The 25317-nt window shown below is 44.8% G+C and overlaps 2 protein-coding genes across 6 annotated transcripts in view; one reads left to right on the top strand and one right to left on the bottom strand.

Annotated features, from left to right (window-relative positions):
* The window catches only part of ARMC10 (armadillo repeat containing 10), a 65353-nt gene extending 61546 nt beyond the window's left edge, over positions 1 to 3807 (bottom strand). For all 4 annotated transcript variants that reach the window (XM_033959628.1, XM_033959632.1, XM_033959631.1 and 1 more), the window contains exon 1: positions 3454 to 3807. In XM_033959628.1, coding sequence (XP_033815519.1) covers positions 3454 to 3592 — 139 coding nt within the window. In that variant the 5' untranslated portion in view covers positions 3593 to 3807. The remainder of the gene's footprint in view (positions 1 to 3453) is intronic.
* Positions 3808 to 3839: 32 nt separating this feature from the next.
* Positions 3840 to 25317, top strand: part of FBXL13 (F-box and leucine rich repeat protein 13) — a 163640-nt gene continuing 142162 nt past the window's right edge. For both annotated transcript variants that reach the window (XM_033959618.1, XM_033959619.1), the window contains exons 1-7: positions 3840 to 4065; positions 5065 to 5168; positions 8103 to 8196; positions 9038 to 9105; positions 17660 to 17814; positions 19497 to 19606; positions 21981 to 22085. In XM_033959618.1, the coding sequence (XP_033815509.1) occupies positions 3991 to 4065; positions 5065 to 5168; positions 8103 to 8196; positions 9038 to 9105; positions 17660 to 17814; positions 19497 to 19606; positions 21981 to 22085 (711 nt within the window). In that variant the 5' untranslated portion in view covers positions 3840 to 3990. The remainder of the gene's footprint in view (positions 4066 to 5064; positions 5169 to 8102; positions 8197 to 9037; positions 9106 to 17659; positions 17815 to 19496; positions 19607 to 21980; positions 22086 to 25317) is intronic.

Genomic DNA, 25317 nt, shown 5'->3' with positions numbered 1-25317 from the left:
TCTCTAGGGAGCCTTCTCCCTTATTGGACTGCTGGTGCTGATCACACCCCCAGAGGCCTGGCGCCTACATTGGGATACTAGCGCCGCTCTACACTCCGACAGCCTTCCCCTGCTTCGAGAGGAGCCTCTAGGGTCCAGGTTACCAGCCCTCAACAGGGCTCAGTGACTACCGGTAACAGGGCTGCCTCTGCTCTTCTCAACCCTCAGACAGCGATAGGCCTCCACAGGCCCTTTTCTTATGTCCCAAGCTGCTCTGAAAGGCTGCTTGCTTTGATCCCACTCTCATGGGCTGCTGGTCTTCTGCCCTGATTTCTCTCTGCTCCCAAGGGTTGCCCCTGATGGTACACCTCTGCTGGTACACAGCATATCATCTCTAAAAAGAGCTCTGTGTCAGCCAGTGACAGAGTTTCCCATCTAGAGAGCTATCTTTATGGTAGATATCCTGCAAACAGGATGGTTGGATAAGCTGGAGTGAGCTTGGATGGCAACTTCAGCATTTGGAACCTAGGACAATACTAGGGAGACTTTACAGTCTATGACCCAGAAATATCAAAGAAAAGACAAATTAATTTAATAATGGATTTAACTAATGGCCAGAATGGATGGACTGTTCAGGTCTTTATCTGCCATTATTTACTATGTTACCTCCCAAATGAGCATAATACACAGATATGAATCTATGTAATGCAAACTCACAGATTCTAGACTCTTTTAGCATGCTGGCTTAGTTACGCCCCATTCCTTCTCCTTTCTGAACTTGTGAGCAGATATTCACTTCTGTTATATTTTGACTCAGCTCTGCTCAGCTCACATCCCCACATTCATTTGAGCTCACATACTTTATTCCCCATGTGACAACCTCTTAAAATGCATTACATTTTACCCAAGCGATATGCATATGGAATTACCCACCCCATGTGTGAACTTAGGGCTAAATTCACTAAAGCCTGTCCAATCCATGGCCGAGTCTGTCCCGGGTGACTGATTTACCAAGTCTCCTCATGCAAATGACTGCAATCGGAGGCCCACTACAGAGCGATCCTGACCATGTGCAGACATCTTCTTTGCCTGTAGATGGTCTGCGCATGCGCTTGCTCTCTTTTCCACTGGCTCAGCTGACCATTGCCGGCAGTGCTCACTCTCCCCGTCCCCTTTCACCATAGCCCCGCTTTAAACCCGCAGGTTAAAACCACGGGCTTGCAGGAGAGTCAAACAGTTGCCGGCTTCCTCTGTGTCACTGCCTGTGTCAGAGGCTCTGGACTTTTCTACCGATAGCTCCAGCCATTTTATTTATTTATTTAGATTTTTATCCCATCCTCCCAGTAGCTCAGAACGGTTTACAAGTAAACATTCACAATGGAGTGTAATTGGACATACAAGATTATACAGTAGATTTAAATACTTGGACATACGAGACTGTGCAGCAGTTTAAATTTAGGGAGTATACAGTAAATTAAGAACAGTAGTTTAAATATAAGTAGTTTAGTTTAAATACAAGTTATTTGAGTATAGGCTGAGAGTGGACTATACAGAAGTTTAGGCAGAAGATTAGAATGGAGAAAGGAGGATAGAGGTGGGGTTTAAGAGGTGGGGTGTAGACTGGGTTAGGACACCATATGGGGCAGGAGACTGGGTTAGGACACCATACGGGGCTAGCAGTGAGACGAGACCAAGGCAGTACCCGGGCAACCATGCAGGGGCAGATATGTGCTCTGGATCGCCGCCCATGGAGGGATCGGGGGGGAGGAGCAGGATTAGGACAGTCAATCTGCCAACTTTGGTGGCCGTCTTGGCTGTGACTCATTGAAGAAAGTTGGGTGCACCTGCGCGGGGCTGCCTTGCATGTCCTGGATTGCTGGAGTGTGCAAGGGAGCAACTTGCAGCTGTGTGTGCACTAGGATGTTGGCAAGAAGCAGATAAGGAGAGAAATGGAGGCAAAGGCCAGCCGGGTTGCTTCTGGACACTCACAGGCCGCCACTCTCTTCATAACCTCAGCGACCATGACCCCCCTCCTTCACTGGCAGGAGAGTTGGCAGGGACGTGAGCGACTGGCCTCAGCAGTCACTTCTTTTTTGATCAGCCAGCCCAGTCGGTGTAACGAGTTTAGTGAATCACTGCCTTCCTGCTTTGCATGCCATTTCTCCTCATTTGCATGCGCAGATTGGATCGGAGGTTGATCGGCCACGAGGTTAGTGAATCGGGTCAGTACATAATTGCAAACATGATCGGTGGGCTTAGTGCAGTGGTCTCAAACTCACTGCCCACCAGGTACTATTTTGAGGCCCTCAGTATGTTCATCATAACCACAAAAGTAAAATAAAACAGTTTCTTGATTATGACTCTTTAGCTATAAATTACAATATTATTATTAAAAGGAAGGATTTATAAACTATACAGTTTTACCTCATGCAAAATTGTCATTTCTTTAATAAGACATTAACTATTTTTCTGAGGACCTCCAGTTACAGTGTTCCCCTGTGAATTTGCGGTTCGCAGACTCAGTAATTCACAGTATGCTCAGCCCACCTCTTCCTGTACTAAAGACAGCTCCTGATTGGGGTAGCCTGACTTTAGTAACAGGAAGAGGCGGTGGGAGCATATACCGCGAGTGATTTTCTGCACCCGCCGGCGCCCCAGCTGCCCTCTCCTGCCTTTTTTAAATACACAGGGAAAATGTAGCAATGAAGAGTCAGAAAGTAGCTGAAATGCAATAGAGAGAACTGACTCAGGTTAATTAAACCTCCAAGAGAAGTGCTCATAAAACTGTAACTCTGCTCAGAGACTTGTAACTCTAAAGAGAGGGAGGTAACCCTCTCTTGAAACAAGAGTTATTATTTCAAATCATAGCATAGTATTTTAGTAAAAACGAGTCCAACTCTTGAGGGTATGCAAAGCTTGAAAAATATATTCAATACTTGGATGGAGTGTTTCGCAAAATCTTTTTAAAAGTCCAAAATAATGGTGATTGCATTCAGGAAATGCTAAAGATTGTACTTAGCTTAAATGCAGAACATGCAACTTTCCAGGCTCTCCTGCCTTTTGACAGATGCAAAACCGCATTTGCGGGTTTTCAAAATTTGTGGGTGTTCCTGGAACAGAACCTCTGTTAATTTCGGGGGGAGGGGAATACTGTACCTACAGATCCAAAATGTGACCCTGCCAAGGGTTTGAGTTTGAGACCACTGGCTTAGTGAATCTAGCCTTTAGTAACTTTCATAAATTGGATACAATCCTCCTGCAGTCAGATTGTGGCAGAGACCCCTTTTCAGTTTAACTGCAGGTTTCAACCCCATTGTTCACAAGCACCTGTTTCTAAGCTCTGTCAGAAACTCGCTCCCATTGGGGAGGGGGGGGAGGAGTCATATACATAAAATATAACAAAAGCAGAGTGAATTCACAGTCTTTGTATCACCCCCAGGCTAGTCATAGTGCTGCTGTTGCTTAGTACTGTACCTGAGGGAATCTCAACGAATCCAGCTTTCTTGCATTTTGTCTTGCGGGAAAGCCGCTTGTAGACATAATAACAGGCTCCGGTACCTAATAACAGTCCTAAATAACTCCACAAGACAATCCCAGGCCTAATGTCTCCCATCCCCAGTCAGAGCCGCGACAGGCCCAAAGAGCGGGTAGCTGGCCGATCGAAATCAAACTCTGCAAGTCCCTAGGCCGTCGGGCTTCCCTGCAGCCTGGCTTAGGACACGGCATTGAGGGAACAGATTCGGGGAGGCAGGTTCGGGGCGATTCATTATTTTAAAAAAACTTTTTAGAATTACTAGACACGCAAACAAGAATCCCCTCAACGCAGCTTTTAACCAGCTCCCTTCCGTACAACCTCCGGGCGCGTAAATAGTTGGCCCCAGCCTCTCAGCGTTGCTAGGTAACCCAGAGTTTACAACATTACTGCACGCGGGACCCCGTGGGAGCGCGAGGATTGGGAATACGAATTCCCCACAGATAAATTATTCAGCCTCCGCTTATTAGCCATTCGCCATGTCTTCCCTGCGCAACGCCGACGCGCAGCTAAGAAACTACTTCATCAAGCACGCGCTGCCGGAGATCTATGAGGTAAAAAAAGAGGATCGCTAACGTCATAAGCGTGACGCAAGGCGCAAGCGGGGATGAATCCTTTCGGCATCCAATCTGTTTCTAAACATTTCCACCATCTGAGGATCATTCTTGGGCACAGGCACAGAGTCATAAAGACCAAACATGGAATTGTTATTGCTATGTTTATTTAAACTGCCTATATTCCCTAATTACCATTGAATTAGCAACGGGTTCTCCCTTAAAAATGCATTTCTTTTTCATATTATTTCCATATTAATGTCAAAGACTTGGCAAGTATTTTTCTAATTTATAAGATTATTAAATGCAGCACATAGGTCATCCAGTTAATAACTATTGTTATAGGAGCTCAGAAGGTTTACCGGTAAATCTTTAAAACTTAAAACATGTTTAGGAGAATATATGCAAAGAGACTTTTTTTTAAAGGAGGGCTGGGGGAGGGGGAGAGAAGGATTGTTTGCAGGAGACTGCACACATTACACAAGGTACAATCTCATGGAGCAATAGAGAGGCATTATGATATTGTGTTTTATTCTCTTTTCCTATCCTAATAATTTCTACAAAACAAAATGGAAGTTTACAGGAGAGGGTGGATAGGAAGTCAGAGGACGAGAGAAGGAGGCAAATATGGAATTTAAGGAGGTGGAGGGTAGACAGAGAGTAGGAAATGGAAGGGGTCATCCACTTGTTGGTATTACTTTTAGCATCTCTAGCATGATTTATCACCCTACAGCAAGCATTTTTTAGATTGCGCTCTCTCTACCTGGCCTTCAGGTTTACCTTCTCCAGTCCTTTGATGAGTGACATCATCACTCACAAAGAACTGTGCAAAGGAGAACTTGCTGGAAACTGAGATGTTCTCCTTATTTCTTTAGGTCACTGCCATTCTGTGAGTTATTGGTCAGATGAGGGATTACTGCTATGTAAGCTTTTAAGCTAATGTTTGAATAGTATTTCAATCAGGAAATAGAAATAAATATACTGCTCTTGTTTTGACAGGCTCTGCTTTGTGGTTTATGCATAATGTGTCCAGAAGATCCACTGTTATTTCTAGAAGAGGCTATTAAGAGACTGATGGAGAAGGGACGATCTTATCTTTTATGGTATAGACCTCCTCAAAACTATTTGAATTCTTCACAGTTATAATTGTTGAGATTGATCCATGGGATTAGTATACGAGGTGCTACCCCAAAGTTCAGGGAATTCAATTGTTAAAAAAAAAAAAAAAAAATTGTGATGTGTGAGCGGGCCTTCTGTTCACTGGTTAGCAGTCTTGGCACAAATTTCGCAGAAATGCGTCTCATGTTCAATTCATCCAACAAAATTTGTTGAACTGTCCCGTATGACTGTCCTACTATCTCACAAACATCATGGATAGTTTGCCTATGATTTGCAAGAATAGTCTCACAAAATTTTGCTATGGCTTCTGGTATTGTGCTTGTTGACAGTCGTTCGGAACGGTCATTGTCGTGGACAGATGTCCGTCTGTCCTTGAAGCGTTTGTACCAAAGAAAGGTTTTGTTTTGGCACATGGCATTATTTCCAAAGGCTTCTTGGAGCATACGATGGTTTCTGCAGCAGTTTTTTAAAGTTTGAAACAAAATTTGATGCAGATTCTTTGCTCAGTAAAATCTATCATATAGAAATCCACCGAGTCACTAAAACACAACCTTACAAAATCGCACAGAACAAAACAACGTGACCACTCAGCTACACGCCCAGTGGCACACTGATTCACAAAGCATACTGCTAGACACCTCTAGCGGCAGAAGGTCATACTATATCCTGTTCGCGCGCACTGTACACATTCCTCAAACTTTTGGGTAGCACCTCGTATATGGTACAAAGAACTTCAGTGGCATATAAACATCCTATATCTGTTAATGGGGATATTTATATCATAAGAAACCTTGTCACTAACAGTAGTTTCTTTTTACAGTTTTTCTGGACTTACTTTTTTAGAAACTAGCTTCTATTATTGCATGTAGTTTAGGAACATTTTCAAAGAGAAACTGCCTGTGTTGCTTCCCTATGAAAATGAGCAAGTGCAAAATAAACATGCTGAAAGCCTCTGCTGAGTTGGCAAATCCACACACATTACAGTTGATATTCAGCTGCCAGTGGCCAGCTAAATTAACCATAGATATTCAGTGTTAGACCATATGCAAACATGAGCATGGATATCCAGGGCTAATTGTTACAGTAGTGGCTGCAATACCTTTTATCTGGGTCCAAACTGAATATTAGAAGCAGGAATCACAATACCCCTTTCCCATCCTGATCTCCCCATCTGCTGAAGAAAGATGATTGAAGGCCTCAGGACACTCCCCCTCCCATCTTCATAGGTCCCTCAGGGCTCCCTGGATAGTTCCTGGTAGTCTAGCAGGGCAAACCACCAGGAGCCTCCTTCTTTCTTTGGGGATAGGGATGTGTGTGTGTGGGAGATCAGGATTTGAAGGGGGTGCTGTGGTTCCTGGAGGTGTGTGTGGATCAAAAAGGTAGCAAGGGGCAGCTGGCCCTTTTCTGTCACAACCTAGCCGATATTTAGACCGGTGCCTGTTATCTCCATGGCTAAAGTTACCCTTTACCCATGGCCCTTTTTGCTATCCTATCCATAGCAGTTTCCTTTAGCTGGTTAGCGGTCTGAATTTGGTCAGTAACTGGTTAAGTCTTTGGTTCCTTCCAGGCTCTGCCCAAGATCCACCCACAGACTGTGGTGATATTCTGCGGCACTGTACAGTGAAGGGCTGCTGAATATCAGCAAATAGCCCTAGATGAGATGTATTGGTAAATGGCCAGAGTGTTTTCTCTGTCAACCCACAGGAATATACGAGGGTTCTTCAAAAAGTTTCCATACTTTCATACTTTTACGGGAAATGGTTGAGGCGGGAGAAGTACTAAGAGGGTGTGTCGTAGAATGTCATGTAACTAGTCAGTCAGGCAACAGGGTGATTATGTGGATAAATGATGCAATTTTCTTTTAATAAATAGTGTTTAAAAAAAATAAAAGTGCGGAAACTTTTTGAAAATACCTCATATTTAGATGGGAACAGGATGAATACAAAGTCAATTGGGATAAATAGGTGGCTAAACTCAAGGCAAGTTCTATGTACAGTTAAACAGGATGTGAGGAACTGTTCTAAGTTACAGGGTGTGCAGCAAGCTAGTCCAGGCATGGAGTAAATGTGTGGTCAAGAAACAAAGAAGGTGACTATTTGGTACAATCTCGATCTCCTAAAAAGGCCTACCTCAGGAGTCTAACATTTCGATATTTGATTTTTTAATATACAATATTTTAGACTCCTGAGGCAGGCCTTTTTAGGCCGAAACATGATTGTGTCGAGTCAGTGTCATATTATCTAATAAAAGGGATCGAGCACCAACTAGGCACCTTCTTTGTTTGTTTCTTTGCCTGCCACAATTTGGGAAGGAGGAATCTCCTGTTTTCTCTGAGGTGCAAATGTATGGTCAGTCATCACAGGTATTGAAGGCTTGGGAGAAGAGCCAGGCTTTCACTTGCTTTTTGAAGTAGAAGTAGTCTCGAGTTAGACATAGCCCCTCTGGGATTAAGTTCCAGAGCGTGGGGGGCAATTGAGCTGCAGATATCCAATATAAGACAGTTCCTCAGAAGTCACCCACTTTTATAAATGTGATTTGTCTGTTATCTCATGACAAGGCAAGTTTTGGGCTGGGGTTTGGGTTTTTTTTTTTTGGGGGGGGGCCATTCTCAGATTTTAAAAAAGTCTGTGTGCATCTTTGATTTAGGGGTCCTTTTACAAAGGCGCGGTAGCAGTTTAATGGGCGGAATACCGCGCGTTAAACCATCTGCCGCGCTAGTACCCAACGCCTCCATTGACGAGGCATTAGGATTTTAGGCTGTCGTGGGGGTTAGCGCATGATGAAAATCCGATGCGCTAACCCCCGTAGCGCGCCTTGATAAAAGGAGCCCTTAGTCATGCAAAAAGCCAGCCTGATTCAAGACCTTTCACCTGTCTCATCCTCTTGGTTTTAAAATATACTCCTTCCATTTATTATAGGGATATACTTATAGATGAATCGATGAGACCAAAGATAAAGCCAACAACAGAGAGCTACCTAGAATATCTTTTTGGACCAGATGAAGCACAGCTGGTAACAAGTGTACCAATATATGTTTCAATTTACATTACCAGACACATTTTACTAGTTAGTATTTTAAAAGCAAAATAGAATGCAAGGATCTGGGCTTTAACACTGTTTTATTTCATTTATTTTGATTATTAAGAGTTTAGCTGTTGAAGCTATAATTACAAGAGGGTGCTGAAAAGTTCTCAGCCCAATCAACCAACTTCCTAAATTCTGAGCGTTATTTTGCTGCTGTAGATGAAAAGAGTGTTGTCTTAGTTCATTAAGTGCCAACTTGCAGAAACCAAATTCTATGTTTTGACATTGTTTCAGATCATTGATTGAACCATATCTGCGTCATTCTCTTTTTGGCTGGGCTGAGAGCTTTTCAGTACCCCCTTATATTATCAATATTGGTACAGGACAGTGAAAGGATATCATGCACCTTAGGTAGGCTTACCACATGGTTCCAGAAAAGGAAGATGGATTGAGACATCCAATTTTTACTTCCATTACTTTACATACGTAAAATCTGATAACCCTAGGTTAGGCAGACCAGTCTAGGCACCTAACTTCAGGTATCGTTATAGAATCTGGACCAAAATGCACAGGCATGGCTGAAACGCAGACCCGGATTTTAGGTCGGTTTCAATACTGAATCTAAGATCGAAACTGAAATGTAGTTGACCTCTAGTGCTGATGCAAATTTACACTAGTATTCTATAACGATTTCTGTGTGCCTGACTTCCATTATAGGAGCAGTATTCACTGTGCTACATTGGGGGCCTATACCTTAGCGCTCCTTTATGGAACTAGCACCTAAATGTACAGAAAGCTTGATCTAATATAATGTAATACTTCTTTCCAGCTCTCTCCTGAGTTGCTTGTGAAAGCGTATGCATTTTATGGCACCAACCTGCAGAGAAAGTGCTTTGAGTAAGTATGGGACTGGAGTTTAATCTCTTTCTACTGATAATAACACTGCAACAAATTTTAACTTTTTTTTTCTGGGGCAAGAAAATTAGACCTCCTGTGTATGAAAATAGCTTCAGTTTTCTCCTATCACGTATAGATTTTGAGCAAATCGCAAATATTTATAGCATGAGAAGACATTGCGCCGATTTAACTAAGAAGCAAAAAACCCTGATGCAAAATAGATGATTTAATCTCAACTGTGCTGATGAAGCTTGAAAATTGCTAATGATGCAATAGGCCTACAGAGAACTGCATATTCCAGCTCTGCCTCCTCATTCAGGGCAGCTCCCTGCGCTAAAAACTGTTATTGTGCTTTAGTAAAAAGGGAGGGGGGTGGTATTTGTCTATTTTTGTATGGTTGTTAGTGCATAGAGTCATCTGCCTTGACCTCTTTGAAAAAACTCCAGAATAGGAATGATAATTAACATTTTCTCAGCGTACAGTGTGCTTTGTGTTTTTTTTAAAAATTTTATTGTTGATAGATCATTTTGACTTGGTCATTTTAAAAGTAGCTCGTAAGCCCAAAAAGTGTGGCCACCCTTGAGCTAGAGCGTTGAAGCTGCGTGTTTCTGCCGTAAAGGTCATCTCTGACGCAACTGGAAGTTGCATCAGAGACGACCTTTACGGCAGCCATATGCAACTACAACACTCCGGCTGCTGTAAGAAGGCAGTTTAGACGCCGGCCACAGGGCAGGGAGGTTTGTCGGACCGGGCCTGTTGTCCGGGCCAGGGGCGGGGGGAGAAAGTGCCACGAAGGTAAGGGGCAGGGAGGGAGAAAGGGAGAAAAGGTGGGGTGGAGAGGAAAACAGGGTAAAACAGAGGGGGGAGAAGGACGCTGAAAGCACATGGGGAAGACAGAGGGGGGAGGACGATGAAACCACATGGGGAAGACAGAGTGGGAAGAAGATGCTGAATGGAAATGGGGAACAGAGAGTGGGTAGAAGATGCTGAAGAGAAATGGGGAAGAGAGAGTGGGGAGAAGATGCTGAAGGTAAATGGGGAAGAGAGAGTTGGGAGAAGATGCTGGCATGGAAGAAGACAGAGATGCCAGACTATGGGAGGAGCGGAGGGAAGAAGATGAGTGCCAGACCAATTTGGAAGGAGGGAGCAAGGGAGAGGCACGGTAACAGAGCAAATGGAAGATGCAGAGAGAAGAGAGACAGTAGATGGAAGGAAGAGAGTAACAAGAAGATGAGGAAAGCAGAAACCAGAGAAGACAAAGGTAGAACAAAAATTTTCTATTTGCTTTAGGAGACGTGTCACTGTTTCTGTGGTGTTGCATTGTATGCAGAGTCCAGCTTCTTGCTGGTTCAATTTAACCTTTGTCTATGTACTTCTATTTTATTCCCCCTTTTTACAAAACTGTGGAGCATTTTTTAGCGCCAGCCATGGTGGTAGCAGCTCTGATGCTCAGAATTCTATGAGCGTCAGAGCTGTTACCACCGTGGCTAAAATCCACACTACAGTTTTGTAAAAGGGGAAGGGGTTAGTTTGTGATGACATATTCCATACTAGGTGAAGGTGTTTTCTGTGTTCTGTGTGTTTGAAAGACATGGCTTTCTGTTAGGATTGACGGTGTAGGATTGATCTGTACTAGTCTGGCTTGTTTAGTTTTGCAATGGGTGTATTGATGTTGTACTGCTCACTGCAGTATGTAAGAGCTGTCTTTTCCTAGGAACTCATGTGTGACATGTGGCTTGTTACTAAAAATCATGTTTTTCGTACAGATGGGGGGGGTGCCAAAAATTGATGGGCCCCAGGTGTCACATATGCTAGGTACGCCACTGGCTATAAGATGTATTACAGGTGGTATTTTACGCCTGATAGGGTGCAACATATTTTGGGACGGGATCGGATCGTAGTTGGCAAAATTGTGGGGAGCGGGGGGGATTTCTTACATATTTGGTGGGTGTGCCCATTGGTTAAGGAATATTGGCAACTTGTGGGTATATGTTGGTACGAGTATTGCAGAAACATTGTCCAGTGTGTGTGGAGAGTTGTTTGTTAAATGTGGGTGTACAGTGTTCCCCCGGTCATTCGCAGTCAGCGGTTCGCAGTCCCGGTCATTTGCGGTATTTTCCGACCGTGAACCGCCAACAAGGAGAGGGCAGCAGGAGAGAGCAGCCGGAGCGCCGGCGAGTGCAGGAAATCACTCGCTGTATGCTCCGACCGCCTCTTCCTGCACTAAGTCAGGCCTTATCCAATCAGGAGCTGCTTTGACATGCAGCTCCTGATGGGTAAGGCACGACTTAGTGCAGGAAGAGGTGGTCAGAGCATACAGCGAGTGATTTCCTGCACTCGCCGGTGCTCCGGCTGCTCTCTCCTGCCTCTCCCGCTGCCCTCTCCAGTCTCCCCCATTGAAAAACCATGTTCGCGGAACGGAACCCCCGTGAATATCGGGGGAGTACTGTACCTGGCTTCACTAAAACTGAACTGAAGTTTGCAGCTTGTGTATTCACGGCCGCCAGGCTAATCTTGGCTCATCGTTGGCAGTCACTTGGCATTCCTGGTTGCCGTGAGATATATAGTTAGCTGGATTATAATAATAATAATAATTTTATTTTTATACTAGTCTTATAGCCCGTTACATTAATGGGTGCTAGAATATATGTGTGTGTGTATGTCTTTATTTCTTTCTCTCTCTCTCTCCTTAGCCGCTTTCTGTATTTCTGTCTTTCTTTCTGTCTTTCGTTTTCCTCGGCTGTCCATCCATTCTCCCTTCCTTTTACCTTCCCTGTGTCCACCACCACCTCTTCACTGCTACCCTTATCCAGAAGCAGCCCTTCTCCATTTTTTTATCTCCCCCCCCTGTCCAGCAGCACCTCTTTCCTGTCCCCCTGTCCAGCAGTAGGCCTCCCTTCCTTTTTCTTCCACCCAGTCTCTTCCCCTGTCCATCAGCACCTCTTTCCTGCTCCCCCGTCCAGCAGTAGGCCTCCCTTCCTTTTTCTTCCCCCAGCACCTCTTTCCTGCTCCCCCGTCCAGCAGTAGGCCTCCCTTCCTTTTTCTTCCCCCGTCTCTTCCCCTGTCCATCAGCACCTCTTTCCTGCTCCCCCGTCCAGCAGTAGGCCTCCCTTCCTTTTTCTCCCCCCTCGTCTCTTCCCCTGTCCAGAAGCACCCCTTACCTTGCATCTGCCCTCTGCCGACAGCCGCCTCAAGCCGCCACAGCCTGCAGCCGCCGACAGCCATCGCAGCCTGCAGACGCTAAGAGCCGCTGCGGCCGACAGCCTCCGCGCCGCCTGAAGCCGACATCCGCTTTGGGAGAGAGAGAGAGAGATATGCGTGGAAGCACGCATGCGCGATCCTACCTGTGGGGACCTACAGCGCACGGAAAACGGGAACACGCGGGTGCTAGAATAGATTTGTGTGTCTGTCTTTCTTTCTGTCTCTCTCTTTCCTTGGCCGCTGTATGTCTGTCTGTCTTTTTTTGCTGTCTGTCTCCTTGGCCGCTGTATGTCTGTCTGTCTTTGTTTTGGTGTCTGTCTCTTTTAATCTGTCTCTGTAGCCCCTGTCTTTTTTTTCTGTTTGTCTCTCTCTCCTTGTCCAAATTTCTTTTTTTTTTCTTTAAATCTGTCTCTTTAAACCCCTGTTCTTCTGTGTGGTTTTTTGACTGTCACCTTCTGTCTATCTCTTTGGCTGCTGTCTGTATTTCTTACTTTTGGTCTCTCTGTCTGTGTTTGTTTTGGTGTTTGCCTCTTTGACTGCTGTATATGGATTTTTTTTTTCTGTGTCTCTCTCTCCTTTTGTCACCTACCTTTTTTTTGTGTAATAACGGAAGTTTCACAGAGTAAGTTGTTTGAATTATTTCCCATCCATTTCCCTCCCCCCACACTACTTCCCTGTGCAGCAGCAGCATTTCCCCTACCCCCCCTTTCCCTTCCCGCGGTTTGGCCGGCTCCCTTAGTCCCTTTCCGCCCCCCTCCCTTTCCGCGGTCCCGACAAACCTGCGAATCCAGCAGCATCTGCAGCACTGTACACACACTGCTGCGGGGCCTTCTACTGCCCTTATTTGCTCTGCCGCCTCTCTGATAATGTCATCAGGGACGTGGCAGAGTAAATCAGGGCAGTAGAAGGCCCTGAAGCAGTGTGTGTACAGTGCTGCAGGCTGCTGGAGTTGGGACCGCAGGAAGGGACGGCAGTGTGTGTACAGTGCTGCAGGCTGCTGGAGTCGGGACCGCAGGAAGGGACGGGGGGGCGGGGAGGGCCTAAGGGAGCCGGTCGGATAGCGGAAAGGAAGGAGAAACTGATTAGTCTGTACTGCCGACTCTCTGCTGTGCTGGAGCTCGATGAGCCTGAAGCTGCGAGTGTGGGGCCGTTTCAGCAGCCGCGAAGTGGAGAGATGGAGAACAGGGAGGCTTGTCTGGCGCGCATGCACACTCCTACCGCCAAAGCCCGACAGAACAGGGATCAGGAAAGCATGCGGTGAGAGTGTGCATGCGCGCTTAGCATTTTATTATTATACATACCGCCAAAGCCATGATAATTCGAGGCGGTTTACAACAAGAGGCGCTGGACAATCAGCGAAGTAGTTACAATACAAAGTGATCGAAGTAGTTACAATACAAAGTCGAAGAAGTTACAATGCAAAGTCATCGAAAATAAGGTACAGGTTGGGAGGAATGATACACTAGATTCATAGGTTACAATCGGTTAAACAAATTCGTTTTTATAGATTTTCTAAAATTGAGGTAAGATGAGGAATGGTTGATGATGTTAGCCATCCAGTCATTCCATTTGCCTGCCTGGGAGGCAAGAGTTCTGTCCAGGAATCTTTTGTTAGCAGCAGTCCTTTAACGATGGAAAGGAGAACAAATGAATTCTGCGTGTGGACCTAATGGAACTGTCCAGATTAAATTGAGAAACCAGGCCAAAAATTGATTTATAGCAAAGGCAAAAAAATTTAAACAAAACTCTTGCTTCCAGGGGCAGCCAGTGAAGTTATCTCCAACTGATGTCTAAGTTGACAGCTATTCACCATAGTACTTTGGGTAATTATCACAAGGTGTGGGATATGTGCAGTGGCGGGCAGCATAGTCTGTAGTCTTAGGCTTTATTGGGGCTAGTCCATGTCACTGATGTCCAGTGGCGTACCTAGGGTATGTGGCACCCGGGGCCCATCATTTTTTGACACCCCCCCCCCCCATGTAAAAAAATTTTTTTTTTTTTTTTGCAATAACCATGAAATGGAATAAATGGTCAGAATAGAAACAGGCAGTGAAAATTTTCTTTTATTGAACCTCATATATGTAACCATTATTCCAAACATAACAAAACATAAATTATGTCTAAATTGTCATGACATTAGAAGTACTTATGGAGTAGTTGCAGGCAGTGGCGTACTTAGGGTATGTGGCACCCAGGGCCCATCATTTTTTGACAACCCCCCATCTATATGAAAAATATGATTTTTAGTACCAATCTACATATCGCACCACAAGAGTGTACCTAGGAAAAGGCTGCATCTTAAACACTGCAGTGAGCACTAGAACACCAACACATACATTGTAAAACTAAACAAGCCAGATCCCGCACAGTCAATTGGTCCTGTAGTCAATGCCAACTGAAAACTATGTCTTTTTCATACACACAGAACAGAGATACACCCTCGCCCAAAATGGAATAATCACAAACTAAAAATAGAAATATGTAGACAAAAGTTAAACTGATCCGCCAAGAAACCAGACCCTGGATACAATGCAACACCACAAAAAACAGTAACACATGTCCTCTAATACAGTGCAAAATATAAAGACAGTAGATGTAAATTTGAAAAAACTGATACATAACAATCACCACTTTATAAATTAACAAATAAAAATAAAACAAATAATGAGATATAAAAAAATACAATTTTATTGGACTAATCCCCGTAAGCTCGGTCCCCATCCCCGCAAACCACCTGATTCCATCCACACAAGCCTTGAATTGTTTATATTAAAGTATAAAAAGAAACAATATTCTGTACAATTGTCAATTTATAAATCAGCGTCTTCTCCCCACTCTCTTCCCCATTTCCCTTCAGCATCCTCAGCCCACTCTCTCTCCACTTTCCTTCAGCGCACGCACATAAAAACAAGCAAGTAATTTTATATCATTTTCATTCTATTCATTCATAGAAATTAAAGTCTAGATAATGCCAGTCACATAACAAAACATGATTTTACAAAAATAATTCCCTGCAGTCAAGCCTGCAAGGATTATTAGATGTCTTTCAGCAGTTCCCCTCCCTCCCTCCCCCTTACCTTTGTGGCCAAGTCAAAATGATCTACCAACAATAAAATTTTAAAAACACAAAGCACGCTGTACGCAGAGAAAATGTTAATTATCATTTATATTCCGCGGGTTTTCAAAGAGGTCAAGGCAGATGACTTTATGCAATGTCACCTCAGTAACAACTATACAAAAATAGACAAATATTCCCCCTCCCTTTTTACTAAACTGCGATAGCGGTTTTTAGCGTAGGGAGCTGCGCTGAATGCCCCACGCTGCTCTCGACGCTCATAGGCTCCCTGCGCTAAAAAACTCTATTGCGGTTTAGTAAAAGGGGGCCATAGTGCAAAATATAGACAGCAGATATAAATTTTCAAAACGGACACATTTTGATCACTAAGTTGAAAATAAAATCATTTTTCCTACTTTTTTGTCTGGTGATTTCATGAGTCTCTGGTCCTTCTTCTGATCCTTCTTCTTTCTCTCTCCCCCTGGCTCCCCTCTTTATTTCTGCCTTTCTTTCTCTCTCCTCCTGGCCCCCCTCTTTCTTTCTGCCTTTCTTTCTCTCCCCCTTGACCCCCCTCTTTATTTCTGCCTTTCTTTCTCTCCCCTTGGTCCCCCTCTTTCTTTCTGCCTTTCTTTCTCTCTCCCCCTGGCCCTCCTCTTTCTTTCTGCCTTTCTTTCTCTCCCCTTTGACCCCCTCTTTATTTCTGCCTTTCTTTCTCTCCCCTTGGTCCCCCTCTTTATTTCTGCCTTTCTTTCTCTCCCCTTGGTCCCCCTCTTTCTTTCTGCCTTTCTTTCTCTCTCCCCCTGGCCCCCCCTCTTTATTTTTTCCTTTCTTTCTCTCTCCCCCTAGCCTGCACAAAGCCATCGTGCCGATTTCTCCACTTCCACGATTCTTTCCCTACCCTCACCCCCAAGCCAGCAGCCGATTTCTCCCTGCTCCTTCCCCGATGTCCTGATGTCCTGAACTTCATCGGGCAGCAGCAGCATTCACAATTCACTGATGTTGCCCGCTTCAGGCCTTCCTCTCTGTCGGGTCCTGTCTTCATGAAAACTGGAAGTAGGCAGGACCCGGCAGAGAACAAGGCCTGAAGCCGGCAACAGCAGCGAATTGTAAACGCTGCTGCTGCCCGAAGAAGGTAATGGAGCACCGAGGCAGTCCGCTTCTCCCCCCTCCCAGCCGAACCCCCGCTGACCCTCCTATCTCCCCCCCCCCGTGAACCTTTCCGACCTTCCCAGCGAGAGCAGCAAACCTCCTTCGCGGCTTTCTCCTCCCTCTGCCGCGTTACTGATGACGTCATCAGTGATGCGGCAGAGGGAGGATAAAGCCGACGCTACTGGAGGGAGGTTTGCTGCTTTCGCTGGGAGGGTCAGAAAGGTTCACTTGGGGGGGGAGAGAGATAGGATGGTCAGCGGGGTTTCGGCTGGGAGGGGGGAGAAGCGGTCTGCCTTGGTGCTCCAAGGCCTGGCGCCATTACCTTTTTCGATAATGGCGCCGATGCTGCTTTCGCTGGGAGGGTAGGAGCGCGATAGGGACCGGGCCAGCTGTGCACCCCCCCCTAAGGCGGCACCCGGGATGGACCTCCCCCTCGCCCCCCTTGGTACGCTACTGCCCTGGGGAAACAGCCTGCAACAAGATCGCGCGATGCCAGAGATCTTTGCCTGCTTCGGCTGTTTCCTCCGCCGCGGTCCCGCCCCTCCTCTGACATCAGAGGAGGGGCAGGACCGTGGCGGAGGAAACAGTCGAAGCAGGCAAAGATCTCTGGCATCGCGATCTTGCTGCAGGCTGTTTCCAGACGCGACACCCGGCGCAGGGGGGGGGTAACTGGACCGGACCGGGAGCACCCCCTCAGGGCTTGGTACCCGGGGCGGACCGCCCCCCCCCGCCCCCCCCCCTTGGTACGCCACTGCTGATGTCCAGTTCGTTGGCCTTTTTCTCTTCCTATTTTGTTGTGGTTTGGGGATGGGGAGGGGGAGGTTGGGAGAGGGGGTTGGCTTTCTTTGGGGAGGGGGGAGGGGAGAAAAATGGGAAATTTTTGAGAAGAGTATATTTGTTTCTTGAGTTTTTTTGTATTGGGTTCTGATTAGTTTATATGCTGGCTTAATGTATTTGTGTTTTGTTGCGTGCTACTCTCTTGAAATAAAATTAAATTTAAAAAAAGCAACTCTCCAGAGACCCCCCACTGTGTGGGGCAGTGTGTTGGACCATATGCTTTGCATCAAGTTGCAGTTCTCCAGGCATCCTGCGCCAGTGAAAGGTCACCTTAAATCTTAATCTACTCTTTATTCTCTGTTATGCTTGCAGCGCCTGGATGAAATACTGTTTGCTCAGAAAAAACAAAAGGGCAGAAATGCAGCACAAAACAGCACTGGCACAGCAACATTACAATTTGGGACAGTTCCAGCTAATAGTGCTGAACTGGAATACCTGGGTGAAGTTTCGCAAGCGACAGCACTCACGTACGTTTTCCAAAATGCTATTTTATGGAGTCAGAGCGGGACTGCTGGGGCATGATGGACCACTGGTCTGACCCAGCAGTGGCAATTCTTATGTAAATCTTCTCTGAGAGCAAAAGCAATGAGATTTGCTGTGTGTGGAAACTGCTAATCATTTACAGAGTGGCTGGGAAACTGATTGGTAGCTTTTCAGATGAATCACCTTTAAAAATTCAGCGTTTTGCCAGATCAAAAGTTGTATAGTTTTTTTTTAGATACATGACTTATAGTTTTATTAAGGGAAAACAGATAAATGGGTCGTGAATACTCGAAATTATAAGGCTGAGAGTTGGCTTGGAAAAAATGAGATGATTCCTGGAGATAGAAGGGTCTGAGAACATGATGCCGTCAGCTTTCTGAAGAAACAGTTTGGCAGCTTCTTGAAGCTTGGTTTAACTTCTTGCAAAATCTGGCCGTATCACTTTAGATTAATGGACAGAATCAATCTGTCACAGATTTTCTGATTAACTCTTCTGTTTTTTTAGGTTCTTTTTATCCGAATGCAATGCAATCCCTGGCTAAAAGCTTTAAGGGGGAGATTTTCAAAGAACCCTTGCAGATGTAAAACAGCGCAAGCAACACTGGAAATCCTCTTGCAGCCTAACTTGACTTTGCGCAAGCCGGGTGAAAATGGGGGCACTGTGGAAGTTTGCACATGCTGTCAGCCAAGCTGAGGAGGCAGCAGTGGCATAGTAAGGGAGGCAGAGAGGAGGAGCACCCTGAGCGCTGATTTGGTAGGGGGTGCCAACACCTCTCCTCTTCCCCCCTCGATGATGGGAGGGGGGGTCTCTGAAATGCACTTCCCACATACCTCTTCAAATCTTTGCCTGATATACCGCCTGACTTATAAAGATCACAGTGGTGTACAGAAATTTAGAATATAATAAAATTAAAGGAAAGAAGTACAAAACATGACAGGAAAGTAGCTATTTCATTTATACAAAGCACTCGTTTCATCCAGGTATGACTGGCTGATGGAAATCATTGCATTCTAGTTTTTTTTCCTTTACTTGCGTGGAAGCTTTGTCAGGGTCGGAGCCAAGGTATGTACTGTATAATATGTGGTAGGTGTGAAAGTTGTGGCCAGCATCGCCTCCCACAATTTCTGCAGCTGCGTAAACTACCAGAAATATTGTGTATATCCTGGAAAGCATCAGACCACCTTGGAAAGCATTAAAAAGGCAGATTTATCACGTGGAAAGGTTCATTCACTACCAGAAAATGAAATAAATGGTCATCCACTCCACGACAAATGTCCTTTCATGCTGGCATCATTAGTTAGAGGCAGGGGCATAGCGGGACGCCCAATTTTGGGTGGGCCTGAGCCCAAAGTGGGTGGACATGGGAACCTCAGCCTCACCTACCATTCCTCCCTCCTCCCCATTCAGGCGGCCAGGTGGCTCTCCCCCTGTTCACCTTCATTTCTTTACTGGAATTAGGTCCATACTGCACCAATGGGCACTAAGTGTGGGCTCCTAGTCATGGTATTGCCCTTCACATACCACCTCTGTCAAGAGCAGGGAATGGTCTCCTCTTCAAGATCTGTTGGGTGCCTCTCTGAGGACGCCAGGACAGGACCCTATTGGATGGGCTTGATGAACTAGTGGCATTTCTTCTGCTCTTATAAATTTCTGTTTCTTCCCCAGAGGCAGCATCAAAGATTCAAAATGCCTTTAACAAAGGTGTTCTGAGAACAGCCCTAAAGGCCTGGCACTTAGAGGCGCAGGATTCCAGAAAGACCAGGGTTTACTTTGAGGTACGCCGGTGTGAGCATACAACACGATGACAGCGCCACATATCTGCTGGACCAAATTCACACAGAGCAGATGAAAAGTAATCCTCTCACTGCAGTATTCCCCAGAAAAAAAAAACCAGGGACAGATGTCTTATAAATTCAGATCTCAGGCTTCAGCAGTTCTAAAAATACATCCCTAGTGCTTTAAAAGTGCTGGTATTGTAAACTTAGCAAAATTTTCCATCAACAAGTCTTTTTCTTTTTTTTTTTCCACTGTTCACTAAAAAGCTGACTGTATGCTACATATAAGATGAAGCTTTTAAGAACTTACATTTTGATAAATTTTGGTGCTCGTGATGATACAAGACAGTGTATAAAAGTAAAACAGTTGAACTGTGTACATGTGCTTACCTCAATTACTTTTAGGTAACAACTCTTGAGTTTAAAATCATCAAAAGTACTTAGTGGCATAGTAAAGGGAGGGGTGGGGATGGTCCGCCCCAGGCACTGTCTTGGTGGGGGCGCTGGCACCCATCCTCTCCGTTCCTTCCCTGCCCCCCTCCCCCCACCTACGGCATGTGCGTGCCCCTTCCTCCGTTCCTCTTTACTAGTGTCGACTCTCTGACCTCACTTCCTGGACCCGTGTCTAAGAAGTGACGTCAGAGGAAGAGCCGTCGTTGGTGCGAGCAGCAGGCTGGGGTTGCTGCTCACGCCCGGAGCATTAAAAAGGGAAGGGGCGCACACACGGCAGGAGGGGGTGAGGAATGAGCGGGTGGGGGTGGGGGAGGTGTGCCACCACTCCGGGCACCTCTCACCCTCGCTATGCCACTGGGAGTACTGTTCAGAGCCACGTAAAGCTGTGTGGCTGGTTTACCCCCCTTTTCTTTATTACTGATGTTCGGCGGCAGTGTGAGAACATGAGAGCAGGTCCACGAGAGCACAGTGGCAGTTTCGGAGGCCACCGTGAACCCATTAGTGAGAAAATGGGTAATGGTGCCTCTGAAGCCACTGCATGCAAGAGGAAACGAGAGAGAGTAGAAGCCTGAAAAAATATAAAGCAGGCAATCGTGGGAGAGGCCATGTAATAAAACTAGCTACCTGCCAGTGCTTTCTGATGCAGAAAATATAGGGGGCGGGGTAGGTGGGGAGGAGTAGAAAATGACATGGGGACAAATTTTTCCCCATCCCCACAGGAATTCAATTTCCCTGTCCCGTCCCTGAAAGTTTTGTTGCTGTCCCTGTCCCTGCCCCATTCCTGTAAGCTCTGCCTCGGACACTTATGATTTTTAAAATTTCTATACCGTTTTTATCCAAAACAGTTTACAAGGGGTTACATACATAAAAAGTTAAGAATCCATACAAAAATTAAAAAATAGACATATTTAGTCTAACACAAAATCAATTGCCTAGAAAGTGCATCAATACCATCGAAACATACGTATTCAGTCTAACATAAAATCATTTGCTTAAAAAAATGCATCAACAAAGAATTGGGTCTTCAACATTTTCCTAAAGGAATTCCTCGCTCCACATTGTCTTATCTGGCCAACGAGGCCATTCCATAACTTGACTCCTGCACACGTAAAAGTCATGACATTCGTATCTACATGTTTAGGGTTGGCCTTTGTTTTCAACAAAGCCGCACCTACAGAATGTAAGGATCTTTGTGGTTGGTAACGAGACATCATGTTCTTAAAAATTTCAGGCATCGTGCCATATAGAAATTGTGCAGATGAGAACAGAACTTGCAGGAATGGGCAGGGACAGGAAAAGAACTCACGGGGACGGGATGGGGAAAAATAAGTCCCCGTGTCATTCTCTAGAGAGGAGATCAGGCGAAGGACGTGAAGGTATGGGAAGGAGTAAGAAAGAAGGACAGAAGGATGGGGATAAGAAAAAAGAGGAGGAAAAGAGATGGTATGGAAGCATACAATATACATCCCCCTGCCATCCATCCACTTATACCCAACTCTTTCCATCAGGGGGAAAATACAAGGGAAGGCCAGGGGGTAAGATTCTTAGAGGTGTAGCAGCATTGCAACCTTCAAGAAACTTGACCATCTGCCACATCTCTGGAAACTGTGGCCCCTGCCTTCTCCAGCATTTCAAATCATTGAAAGAGCCAGACATAACCCTCCCTTCAACTCCCATCAGAATCCAAAGCACCCCTCCCCAACCTTGTCCTATCAGTGATTTCAAATGTCCTTTATGGCTCCCTGGAAAAGGTTAGAGCACTCCCTCTCTCCCGTATTAAATGCTCTCGGGGAGTAAACTTTTTTTTTTCAATGCTCAGACAGTATTTTTTATAACATCTTGCAGTTTTTTAGTTATATTTTCATTCACAGTCAAAGCACAGATTGTTCACTTTCACTTCTTCACTGTCCCATTTCTGTAGCGCTTAGAACGAGGAGAGCTGGAAGAGCACCATCCTTTACAACCCACCCCACCACAAGAAGCCAGCGATGAAGTCTCACAGTTACCTCTCAGAGCAGCATTGAAGGTTAGTCACTCTTCCTCCTGTTGGGCACTGTGTAGGATTACCAGATTTTCCGTTCAGAAAATCTGGACCCCTTAGACCCACCCCCAGGCACGCTCAGTCCCACCCATCCCCGCCCCCCTGCCACGAGGGCATCCGCGCATGCAACACGATGATGTGTGTGATGTCATCGCTTTGCCCTCCTGTCCGATGGCAATTTTGAGGGAGGCTTTTCAAAACCCAGACAAAGTGCCGGGTTTTGAAAAGCCATCCGTACCCCCAGACTTGTCCTCAAAAGGAAGACATGTCCAGGGAAGTCTGGATGTCTGCTAACCCTAGCACTGTGAGGTAAAAGTATTAGAGCAGATGCACACACAGAGTTATGGGCACAAGGGGTTTCTTTCAAAATTACTTGGACTGTTTGGGGATAATCTTATGAAGCATTTCCCGTATGTAAAGCACGTTTTCCTTGCAGAAAATGACTCTTACAAAATGTGTACAGATGTAAATATACAGTACACAAAATTGGTGCACCAAAAGACCCTACCTACTCGCCCCCGATCTCAACTGCTTTTCAAAACCCGGACAAAGTGCTGGGTTGTGAAAAAAGCCATTCGGACGCCTGGACAGTCCTCTAAAAAGAGGACACGCCCGAGTAAATTCAGACGTCTGGTAACCCTACCCTAATCCCCCACTTCAAGCCCTCTGACTCCTCCTTCCTCAAACACCCCCCACAATCATCCTCCAGGGTCTTCTTGATGACTGTTGGGGGAGGGGGACAGGAGTGATCCCCAGTTGCGTTCGCCCTGTCAGTGCCCAGATTTAAAATGGTGGCATCACACAAAGCCTAATAAAAAAGAAATGTGGCACTGTTCTTTGTTATAAAGTGTATGGGGAAAGACTTAAAGATCCGAATATGTATACTTTGGAAGAAAGAGGGATGATAAAGACATTTAAATACCTACGTGGCATGAATGCACAGGAACCAAGACTCAAGTTTTTTCAAATTTATTGAGAAATTTTTTATACCGCTCAATCAAACTTCTAAGTGGTGTACAAATAAGTGCTAATATCAGCATCTATGAGACAAACATGTTTTTTTCTTTTACATAGAGCCTTTTGGAGCCCTGTTCGTTTACATAGAATTGATAGTTCTAAGTCTAATAGATGCTGGCACTGTCATCTAGAAGCGGGGACATTAGATCATCTTTTATTTTATTGTCCATTCATATTATTATTTTGGAAATCAATTTGGCCTCAAATAAATAGGATGTTAGAAAATCCGGTAGCCTTGACATATGATACGATTTTATTTGGTACTGCAATGAGAACTCGGAGTCAAATCTCGTCAAATAATAACAAACTTTTATTTATATTGACTGGTGTAGCAGTTCAACAAATAACATACAATTGGAAGAATTATGACTGATTAAATTACAACTTTTGGTGGAATTCAGTTTGCCATATATATAAGATGGCGCGTACATTTGCAACACAAAAAGGATATATTGATAAGTTTAAGAAGATTTGGGGACCATTAACAGATTTTTGCATTGATTGATTGATATAATTTTTTCCCATAATAAGATACTTGATAAAGGGGGGGTGGGTGGGTAGGTTTATTCTCTTTATCACAAAATATAAATAAATTATCATAATATTTGTTATATTGTATGCAACTATCAAAATAAGGGGAGGGAAAGGGATTATAATTGAATAATAGTTGATATAATTATTAAATATTATATGATGTCTAAAATTATAGTAAGGATTATATAATGATATGTTGTATTTACAGTAAGTTATGGAAATATCAAGTGTATACTTAATGCAATTTTATGAATTTTTATGATACACTTGTTGTTATATGAAAAATGAATAAAAATGTTAAAACAAAAAAAACAAATGAGTGCTAATGAGGAACCAATAACACAAGCTTACATAGATAAAGCTTGGGATAAGTCACAAGACAAATATTACATAACATATAAACGAACGGGCACAAGAGGAAAAAGGGAGGAACTACAATAATCAATTAAAATTAACATAAAAGGTAGGTACGACTCTTTTATTTGAAAGGAATCTCTGGAACAGTGGTGTAGTAAGGGAGAGGCAGTCCGCCCTGGGTGCCCTCATGATGGGGCTCCCGTCCTCCTCTCCGCCCCATCCTTCCTTGCTCCCTACTACCACATGTACCACTTCCCTTCCCCATATCTTTTTAACATTTGCGGCACGAGGGGCAATCTCAAACTGCTGCTCGCGCCAGCATCGGCTCTTCTGACATCACTTTCTGGACCAGCCCCCTTATCTTTTTTTAAAAAATTTGGAAGCAGGAAGCCCACTCAGGCTCCTGCTTCAGGCCACCTCTTAAATGATGGTCCTTCCCCTCATGTGATGCACGGTGAGGAGCCAAAGGCCATGATTGGTTCAGTTGCCAAGGCCCCTCCCAAGGGGGTGTTCTGCATGACAGGAAGGAGTGGGCATCCCTCCTGCCATTTGTTTTGGTTTGGGGGGGGGACAGTGGCTCAGTGGTGGACATTTTTTCTTTTTTTATTGGACAGATATTTTGCATGTGTAACACATGCAAAATATCTGTGCCATTGAAAAAAACAAACAAACAGGCAGACCTGTCAGTTTTTCCGATCGCTAAAACCCCCTTTTATTTTTTTTGCAATAGCCAAACAATGTTAGTGCATCAATTGCTTGGTTACTTTGCATGGGGTTTTAGCTAATTTGCATGGCCGGATCGGAAAATGAGCAATCGAGGGGAAAAACACGCAGTGGGCCGTTTGGTGCATCGGGTCGGTAAAAGCGATCGTCGCTAGGACGATTGCTGACTTTAGGGCATCTAGCACAGAGTCACAAAGCACTTCTCTGGCAAAGTAGAGGTCCTTGTGGATCCTTAAGGGAGCAGAACCATTTTGGTTGTGCTCCATTGAATTCTGCTGAGGCTAAGAATAAAATTTAAACTCTTAATCTTGTTTTTCAAGATGCTCAGAGATTTTGCTGCAGTTTATTTATCAAACCATGCTCAGCAATATTTCTCATCCTGGGCCCTCCACTCCATATATATACTACTCAACAACTCAGACTGATATCTATCTGCAACTGGACATTCATGGGTATTGCCCCCAGCTTTGGAATGTGTTGTCTTGGGATCTACTTATAGAAATACAGGGATTATATCTTTTTTTTAAGTTAAAAACAGTTCTGTCTTCTCAGATTCGGAATGGATTTCTTATGGAGAGAATAAGAG

Source organism: Geotrypetes seraphini, chromosome 9 (genome assembly GCF_902459505.1).
Source record: "Geotrypetes seraphini chromosome 9, aGeoSer1.1, whole genome shotgun sequence".
Lineage (NCBI taxonomy): Eukaryota > Metazoa > Chordata > Amphibia > Gymnophiona > Dermophiidae > Geotrypetes > Geotrypetes seraphini.
Note: the sequence above shows the minus strand (reverse complement) of the source record. Positions and strands in the feature narration are given on the sequence as shown.